Raw genomic sequence first — 9707 nt, 5'->3', positions numbered from 1 at the left:
TTTCGTGTTGTTAAATGCAAATACCTTTTATACTGGGCACACAGAATTCAGTTCCAAACATGTCGACTAGATTGTGGATATATTGAGCAAGCTTCCCCAGCCTGATATCTTTTTACTTCCAGATCAATCCCGTTTCAGTTCTCACAATCTGCTGGCCAGTGAATGATTATGGGAACTGAACTCCAAAACATCTCTCGGTCAAGAGTAATGCACGTGATAATAATACTGATGCATCCTTTTCTTCACGCAAAGTATTGCTGTGCTAGGTGAACAGCAGCAATTAAATGTGATTTTATTTTAAAGCGGCCCGTGTTTCTACTTATGCTCCTTTTAGCAGCACTGAGCAAACAAAGTTACCGTATGTGGCGGATAACCACAGGGCTTTATTGTTTTCAGTCCTGGTTCCCCGTATTGTCTTGCAGTAGCTCTTGGCAGGCTGTCATATTGCAGGTCTTAAAGACCTTTCATTAATAAAACGAAAGCACCTTGAGTGATAACAAGTAGAAGCCTGAACCAGCTGCCCCCACCCAAAAATGGCAAGCTGTCCTGCAGCCAGTTGTAAAACGATATAACCACGCAGCCTAAGACTCCCCCCCTCAGACCCCACTCTAGGTCTATGGGCTGTGTCGTGGAAGCTGGCGGAAGAATGGCACGCTGTGGCTTCGCCCCCCGCGGTTCCTGCCGGAATCGCTCCGAGGATAGACGAGGAGATCGGATGAGCGGTAGCCGCGCAAGGGCGCATGCGTCTCTTTCAGGCTTGGGCGGCCAGGTGGATGTCTGCGCCGTTCGAGGAGCGGAGCGGGCTCGTGCCCTGCGCTACTCCCTGGGGCCGCTGGTACCAGACCATGGAAGAGGTCTTTGTCGAGGTGAACGTGCCGCCAGGGACCCGCGCGCGGGACGTGGAATGCAGCCTGAAGAGCCGGCACCTGGCTTTGGCCGTGGCGGGGAAGGAGGTGCTCAAGGTACCTTTGCAAAATGGGAGAGAGCATTTCCTTCGAGGCTATTTCGTATAGCCCTCATGATGTGGCATGGGATAGCGTAGTGCAGGGCTCATCGCGTGGTCCCGTATTGAGCTCTGGTTAACGCTATTTTACTGTACTGTACTGTACTGTACTGTACTGTACTATACTATACTATACTATACTATACTATACTATACTATACTTTTTTTTTTTGGTGCCTTCAAGTCGATCTTGACTCCTGGCAATTGTCTGAATAAGTCCCTGCAGTTTTCTTCGCAAGATTTTGGAAATGGTTTGCCATTGCCTCCTTCCTAGGGCTGAGAGAGAAGGACTGGCCCAGAGTCACCCAGCTGGCTTTGTGCCTAAGGCAGGACTAGAACTCACAGTCCCCCAGCTTCTAGTCTGATGCCTTAATCACTACACCAAACTGGCATACTATACTAATATTATACTAATACTATAATATTATACAGCAGTGCAGAGCAGCAGAGTGAAAAATGTTTTGCTTTGTCAACATATCAAGGGTGTCAAGGTTTTGTTCATGTCAAGAGAGTTGTCGCTTTCTGGATTCAGGATCAGTTAAATGTTCAAGCCTTTTCCTCAAACCAGGAGTCTCAATCTCAAGTCATCAGGGTTGCAGGAGGACTAATTCATTAGTTGGGGGGGGGGGAGCTCCATATGCATAATGGTGAGCTTAAAATGTTGCAGTAACAGCTGTGGTAATAACTGAGGTTTCTGATGATATTGGGGTTATGCTTGTGGTAGGTGTAATGGTTAAGGCCCCAGGCTAAAAACCAGGAGACTGTGAGTTCCAGTCCTGCCTGAGGCATGAAGCCAACTGGGTGACTTTGGGCCAGTCATTCTCTCTCAGCCCTAGGAAGGAGGCAGTGGAAACCACTTCTAAAAAACCTTGCCAAGAAGACTGCAGGGGTTTGTCAAGGCAGACACCAGGAGTCTACTCTGACTCAAAGGCACACATGCACAATAAAAATGTCACTTTTGCATGGAAAGCATATAGAAGCAGCAAAAGTGCCTCCCCATCCTGCTGTTACCAGAGTCAGTCTTGGATGTTACCCTGCTCTGGGCTCATGAACCCTGCCACAGTCTTCCATTAAAAAAAAAAAAAAAACAAAGCAAACAGTAATAAAACCCCTACACTTTGTAACAGCTAGAAAATTCAGCAGCAATAAAGATTTGAGGAAGACTGGGAACATATGAGGATATTAGGGAAAAAAAATGTCAGGGAAGGAGAATGGGAGAGGATAGGGAAGAGATGGAATACATGGCAATTTGTCACCAGGATAAGGTATCCTTACACTGTTCCATCAGTAGTACCATACACATGTTCTTTTACACCTGAGAAAGAAGGGAGGGAGGAAGGAAAATGAGAAGATTGCACTCCTGGCCCCACATTGAGGCACCAACACAGCTACGGCCAAGACCTGGTCCTACCACCAGAGCGTCTGTTTACTATAGAGAAATACCACTCTGCTCTGAAAATGCAAAGAACTTGTTTTTCTAGAAACTAAAGGCTTATTAAGCCTAATGAGTGAACATTAGACAGTATGCATATTCTAGTCAAGAAACAAGTGATTGAAAGGGGAAAGTACACGTCATTCACTGTGATTCAGAAATGGTTTCCATTGGCTGAACTGCTTCTTGATCCTTTAAGACAGTGTTCCTCAACCTTGGCAACTTTAAGATATGTCAACTTCAATTCCCAGAATTCCCCAGTTGAAGTCCACATATCTTAAAGTTGCTAAGGTTGAGAAACACTGCTTTAAGTGATTTCTTCCTGTACATCTTTTTAGCAGGACTTAGTTCTGGCCTTATAGTTCTCTTAGCTCTTTCTCTCTCAGCACAACTTGGAAATATCTATCAGTCTCCTTCCAGCTTTTCATATAGGCTTCTTTTCTTTCTTCTTCATTCCTTTCTTCCCCAGTTAATAACAGATACACAAGAGCAGCTGTTTGTTGTTCAGTTCCAATTAAAAAAAAAGATGTGTTCCATGTTGTCAATACCGACATTATCCTTTGCTGTTGAAGATTTGACATCAAGACATGTCAAGATTTATGGAAGACTTAGTTTAATGCAGGACATTTAGAAGGCAACATTTTGGAAAGTCTCCTGAACAGATGCAAGGCCTCTTTTACAAATGAGTAGAAATTCTTGAAATGTATAGAAACTACAGACATATTGTCATCCAGCTGAATGAAACTATCAACTTCATGAAAATACTATCAACCACACTGTGGCTGTTTCATATGTTTGTTCGCTTGCTTTCCAACAGAGAGCATTTATGGTATTCAGTCCAATGTACTTACCACCTTTATTCTAGTACTGTACATATTTTTCACATTGAAAAACCTGGGAATAAATAATATAAAATCCACAATTGTGTAATATCTTTATTAGTCCAGCCAAAATGGCATAGAAGAATGTGCAACCTTTTCCATTTTCTAGAATTCTTTCCAGGGAGAGATGGTACTTCAGGAGATGAAGTTTTGGAACTATTACTGTAGGCATTATGACAATGAAAATTGCTATGCATTATTTATTATCTCAATGGAACTTGTGGACTGGATGCATTGATTAGTAATAAATATTTTAGGTAGCAGGTTATATCTAGAATTCTGGAACAGAGTGGCTAATTGTTTCACTCTCTTCCTGAGTACTTCATATAAAAGCTTCTGAGTCTCATATTTGTCTCCTATCTTAGGCAGACATGCAGATTTCTAGCTTGCCATCTAGAAATAAAGAAAACCATCAGTAAAGCCAGGAATAATGTACAGTCAAAAGAGTAATAAATGTTTATGTTGTATACTCCTTTTGGATGCCAGTCTATCTTGAGAAGCTGATTAAAGTATAACATCTGTGCTATTGTGAGTATAGCTTGCTTGCCTTGCCAACTTTAGATGTTCACAGTCCACATCTCCACAAGAGACTACAGCCTATATACCTATGTAATCAGTAAACATCCCATAAGGGCAGATGGATCCCTATAACATACATAAAGGCTACAGATAGAAAAGGGTTGGTTACTTTAAAACAAAGGAGAGAATTTGGCAGAACTTTTTGAAAGTCTAAAGCTGGGAAGAACATGGGACCACCGTCCCCACAGCCTTTGATTAAAGATTGGAAATACAGGTACTTGAAGCAGAGCAAATATGTTTTTCAGGATCTTCTGTGTAGAAATATGTTATTGTTTTTATTAATAAAATTATTATATTTTTATCTTGCCTTTTTTCTATATATATTTTTAGTATTTTTCTTTTGCTTATCTAAGTTACAACCTGATTTTCTCATAAGCTGGACAGCTTTGGAATTTATTTTCAGCACCAAGTGTTTGCCTTAAAGTTAAAAAGGAGTATTATGTTTTTGTTCTTAAGTTTGCTTTTACATTGGGATAATCTGTCCCCCTTGTGACTATTTCCCAAATATATATGTTGTTTGCTGATGTTGATTCATTCTTCCTCATCTCCATCTTTGGAATCATGGCTCTGCAAAGAGCAACCCTATTACCATTTTTTTTTTTTTTTTTTTTGTATTCATTAGGTGTTACTAAGCAGTTGGCTACTTAATCATTTCTTTCCAAAGGGGATGCAATTTGGAATTAAATCCTGCCATTTTAGCAGAATGGAGTTCAAATGCAAGAAAAACAAATGGCCATAATTAAGCTTGGAATTGTGGTATTAGTATATCATGATCTTAAAGGTCTCATAATTAAAATGGCAAAATCTATCAAAAATGTGAACTCCTCTTATGCAATAATTTTACTACCAAGCAAGCTGACCTTTTTGATGATCTGCTAAATCTAACATTTATTTAGTAAATTTTACAAACATATGCAAAACTACAGTGCTGCTGTGACCAATTTGAGAAGTTCATTTATTATAAACCTATTTGCTTTTGAAACACAGAGTTTGTTCCTGTACTGTATTTTAAAAAAAATATTTTTTTTTCAGGGTAATCTATTTGATTCCACAATAGCTGACGAGGCAACCTGGACACTAGGTAAGACCTGTGCTTCAGAGGACTTTACATAACAATTTAGTTTCATTGTGGACTTTCTTTCTACTAGCATGGATTTTGTTTCATTGTTTAAAAAAATCACATGGGATTTGGTCATTATTTTGCAGGAACACATGAAATGTAATTTTGGCTACTGTTTTCCCCTTTCTCTCCCTCCACACTTTTTAAAATAAAAGGAAAGCTTCTTAAGGGTGAGGGAGCTGCATAGACCTCCATTCTCATATACTGCTTTGGGAATAGAAGTGGAGGGAAAAATGAGTCTGCTGAGTTCCATGGAAATACTTCAGCTATCTTGGGTTAAGATATGTTCAGATTTCTTCTAATTTGATGGAGCATTGAAGAAAAGAGATATGGGGATGTGACAGGACAGCACTGATCTCTTAAAAACCTTAAAAGATTTATTGTAATGCCAGTACATGCATAGATGCAAGAAAAAGAGAAATAGCCCTAACAGGGAAGGTTTGTATTCATGATGTTCATGTAATATATAAGGCTCCGCAGAATACACTGGTGAATATTTTGTTATATCCACTATATGAAAACAAAAAACAGCCTTTCTCTTGTCCTCCTATACTCAGCAAAGTTTGAGGGTTACTTAAATGCCACATTGAATTCAGAAGCCTAGAAGAATGGCAGTTCTTCCCCATGTTGCACTGACCATCTTGGAAATTCCTGAACCTTCTTTCTGCTTTCTGAGCATCTGAAATTTAGCATAGTTAGTACAAGCATCCACCCTTCTTTTCAGCTGTAACAGAAAACAGGACTATACCCCAATGGTTGTATTGGGTTGATCTCAGTGGAATATCATTAGACCCTGTCCTTTCCATCTGGAAGTCAGATGGGGATGGTCCACAATAATTTGTGTTCCACTTTCTTACAGTCCCAAATACGAGGATTATGATTATATGCCATCAAATCAGTGCTGACTCTTAGTGATCACATAGATAAATTTTCTCCAGGACAATTTGTTTTCAACCTTGTCCTTGAGTACACTGCTAGAAGACCTTTTAATTGAGACCTCAATTCTCTTTTTCATTGAGTCCATCCACCTTGCTGCTAATCGTCGTCTTCTTCCAAATAAGAATTGTTCCAAAGATAATTGTGAATAAATCCAGTGTTCTTTCTCTTGAAAAGAGGACCAGAAATTGATACGAATCACCTTGACAAAAACCAACCGTGATGCTGGCAACTGTTGGAGTTCCCTGCTGGAGAATGAGTATGCTGCTGATCCTTGGGTCCAAGACCAAATGCAAAGGAAGCTTACACTGGAAAGGTTCCAGAGAGAGGCAAGTCAACAGATATTATCCACCTAGTAAAATGCCTGTATTGTAGGCAATGCTTTATAAACAGTAATCCAGAATTAATTGGAATATATTATATTTATAGACTATCTGTATCAGAAAATAATCACCATATTGGCTCTGTAGTACTATATTCACTTACCAGGGACCAAGACTCATGGAATGTACTTTAAATATATTCTGAATTTTGTTTTGGCTTTCAAATGTGTTATGTATTAATGATGCTAGAGCACAGCTGGCTGTTTTTACATTTAGCTTTATTTAAAAGAAGAATGAGGGGAAGATGCAAGAAATAGAAGTGGCATTCAAATTGGTGCAGGTTACAAATATTATGAAATAAATAACAATAAATTCTTTAGAGGCAATGTGAAGTTATTTATGTTTTTCAGGTGTTAATACAGTAAATTTTTGGAAATTGTTAAGAAGAGTACAGAACAGAATGCTGTGCATTCTTAGTTTTTAAAATGATTAATTTTAAATATATCCTAATAGGTATAATCAGCAAGAGTATCAATAAAATGTTATGCCTTCTCTTGCAGAACCCTGGATTTGACTTCAGTGGAGCAGAAATTTCTGGAAATTATACCAAAGGGGGGCCAGACTTTTCTAGTCTTGAAAGATAGTGGTGTCCTTTCAGCTATATATCCTCCAGTTGCTACAAAATGACAAAGCCTTAAGCTTCAGAATAGCTTATTGGTTTTTCTGGACAAAAACCACAAACAACAACTTTTATCAAAAATTGCACTAACAGAGTAATTAAAAATAAACATTTCATGCATACTCAGATCAATATTATTTGTATCGTGACACTTTAATCAAGGTTAAGAGCACACATTTTCAGCTGCTACAATTTAAGCTGTTTATTTATATGCTAGTAATACTTTTTTGAAAGTCTGAGACCTGGCTTATTCTTTGGCAACGTGGATGAGTAAAAAAAAAATTACTACCTAAATGCTCCTGGCTGTAATTACAACTGTAGCTTTTCTCCAGTGGCAAATTGCTAAAATAGACTTTGAAATATGTTTTCAAATACACTGTTGTGTGGTATAAGCACATTTTGAAGGCTAATGATTAAAAGCAGATTTACTATCCTGAAAAAGTCGTATTAAGCCAACTCAAGCACTATATTTCACATAGAAGTCTTTAAAACTAGTAATGTTAAAATCTGGTATTATAAATACCTTCCATAATTTTGTGCCACACTGTACTGTCAGTCAAATCACAACATCTAGTATGCATCCTTGAGTAAAGCAGTTTAGAATTCATAAATTTATCCCATGACATTCTTCATAAGAATAGGAGTTCCAGTTTTACTGTCATGAGATCCAGATAACCATTTTGGACACTTTAAAGAGCTGTTTCATGCAAGGAATATTTTTAACTTCTGTTGTTTTGACAACAGGCTCCTTTGTGCTATACATTAAACTGTCTGGAACACTTGGCAAGATTATTAAAAATATGTGTAACTTCTCATGTGACATTGTTCTGAATGCCCTTGGATTTGTGGATATTTTTCTGCAGCCCAAGATATGATTTATTGTCAAGTTTGTAACACTCTTGTCAAAAAGATCTGGGTTGTATCCAGCGATGTTCTTGGCCTTGGCCACCCAAACAGTTCCCTTCTGCATCCCTGATTGGCTCCAGCATGCTAGGGGATATAGAACTGGGGACAGGACAAAACAGTGAGGTGAATTCTCATTCAGTGACTGGAAATCCGTTTGGAAAACATTGCATATACCTTTTATTTATATATGTAAGAATAAAGTACATGCTTCCTATGTAATTAAAAATTCTAACAGTTGTACCACCTTCAAAAGGATGGTTAAACATAAGACGCTTCTGCTTTGTGCATATACACACTCATCCAATTAACAAAATAAAAGTTAATTGTAATCAGATTCGCTCCCTAACCATGTGTACTCTGTCTATAATTGTGGCATCTTTATGCTTAGACGTGTTTAGTTATCTATCGTTAAGTAGTAATTTTCATGTATAAGAAAAGATTTAAACTACCTCAGTTTGTTGTATAGTATGTTTTAATTGTACATTGCCAAGAATGCTAAGTGTTTTGTCTGCCAAGAACTCAAGGCTGCTATTTCAGCTATTAAGATGCCACAAGAGGAACATGGATTGTTTATACAAATTAAGGAAATGGAATCAATAAAATTGATTTTGTATGCCTAAGGCAGACTTGAAATGCAAAGGAGAAGAGAAAAATGTGTACATTAAGCCCAAGTAGTATTCTCACAAATAATTATCAATAGTACTCATATGAGGATGTTGGAAAGAGATTATTTCAGCAAGACAGTGATCTTCAAACCATTATGTCCTCACAGGAAAAAAAAGTTTTGGAATGGCCTTTGCAATCCTCAGATGAATATTGTTGAAAAATCTGTGGGAGATCTGAAACACGCAGTGTATGGATGAAGGCCTAATATTTTTGAGCTGGAAGACTTCTGCGGAGGAGTATGGGAAAAATTGCACAAGAAGAGATTCCTAGCTGGCTACAGGAAACATGGCAGCTATTATTTCTGTCATAGATGTAATTTATTAAACTTATATGCTGCCTGGCTCTCAACAACTCTGGGCATTGACAGTCCAAAGAGTCCAAACATTTGATTTGCCCTATTTTACTGTTTTATTTTGAATATGTAAAGAACTGTGTTTTAAGTGCGCATTCAAATTTGCAGAAAAATGGTAATCTTTATGTATCCTCTTCACCTCATTGAAATGCATTATTTGAAGAGGGGGGCTTAAACCTTTGCAGTTGTATGTAATTTTACCATTGCCCACACGTGGGGTTCAAAATTGGTGCTCCTAACTAAAAGCCTTAAATCTAGGTTAGCATCATCTGGTGCCTTCCAGATATATTCTATTGTTCTGGGCCATATGGGCCATGATGACTGGGAGCTGAAGTCCAAAACATCTAACTGCCATTCATAATAATCTAGGACCAGAATATCTGTCTGAATTCCCACAACACAGCAATTTCTAAATCCAGGTTAACTGATCGGGTCAATTAACCTCCAATCGGGGGAGGGGAAAATGATAAAGAAGGTAAGTTCCCACAAGCCCATCTGCATATTTTGCTGCTGTATATTTTTCTGGAAAACAAAGCAAAAAGCTTCTGGATCACCTTTGCAGTAGCTGGGAGAGCATCAAAGATGGCCCACACTTTGATTGGTGTGTCTCCAATTTTGCATTGCTGGCAAAGAGTTACAGGTACATGTCTGACCCAGGATAGTAGCTGGCTAGACCAGCCATGTCTTGCAAACACAGACATACATATCTTAACATATAGCCTTGTTTAGAGTACAGAGCAACTTAATTCACGCAATTCCATTTCAATGTGTTTTATTGAAAGGTACACTTGTTGCTTACAGGCATAATAGGACTTTCTGATAACCAGTTT

General features: G+C 38.4%; 1 protein-coding gene across 1 annotated transcript; it reads left to right on the top strand.

Annotated features, from left to right (window-relative positions):
- Positions 1-727: 727 nt before the first annotated feature.
- NUDCD2 (NudC domain containing 2) lies at positions 728-8243 on the top strand. The gene is made up of 4 exons (XM_007435560.4): positions 728-962; positions 4928-4976; positions 6129-6280; positions 6835-8243. The coding sequence occupies exons 1-4, from the start codon at positions 741-743 to the stop codon at positions 6916-6918; spliced, it is 507 nt and encodes a 168-aa protein (XP_007435622.1). The 5' UTR covers positions 728-740; the 3' UTR covers positions 6919-8243.
- The last annotated feature ends 1464 nt before the right edge of the window (positions 8244-9707 follow it).

This window comes from Python bivittatus, unplaced genomic scaffold (genome assembly GCF_059951505.1).
Source record: "Python bivittatus isolate LINGU-HERP-01145 unplaced genomic scaffold, Pbiv_v1 ctg000080_np1212, whole genome shotgun sequence".
Lineage (NCBI taxonomy): Eukaryota > Metazoa > Chordata > Lepidosauria > Squamata > Pythonidae > Python > Python bivittatus.
Note: the sequence above shows the minus strand (reverse complement) of the source record. Positions and strands in the feature narration are given on the sequence as shown.

Coding starts and splice junctions, on each gene's coding strand:
- NUDCD2 (XM_007435560.4), top strand. CDS start 741: ATGCGTCTCTTTCAGGCTTGGGCGGCCAGGTGGATGTCTGCGCCGTTC. Junction 963..4,927: donor CGGGGAAGGAGGTGCTCAAG/GTACCTTTGCAA, acceptor TTTTTTTTTCAG/GGTAATCTATTTGATTCCAC. Junction 4,977..6,128: donor CGAGGCAACCTGGACACTAG/GTAAGACCTGTG, acceptor TCTCTTGAAAAG/AGGACCAGAAATTGATACGA.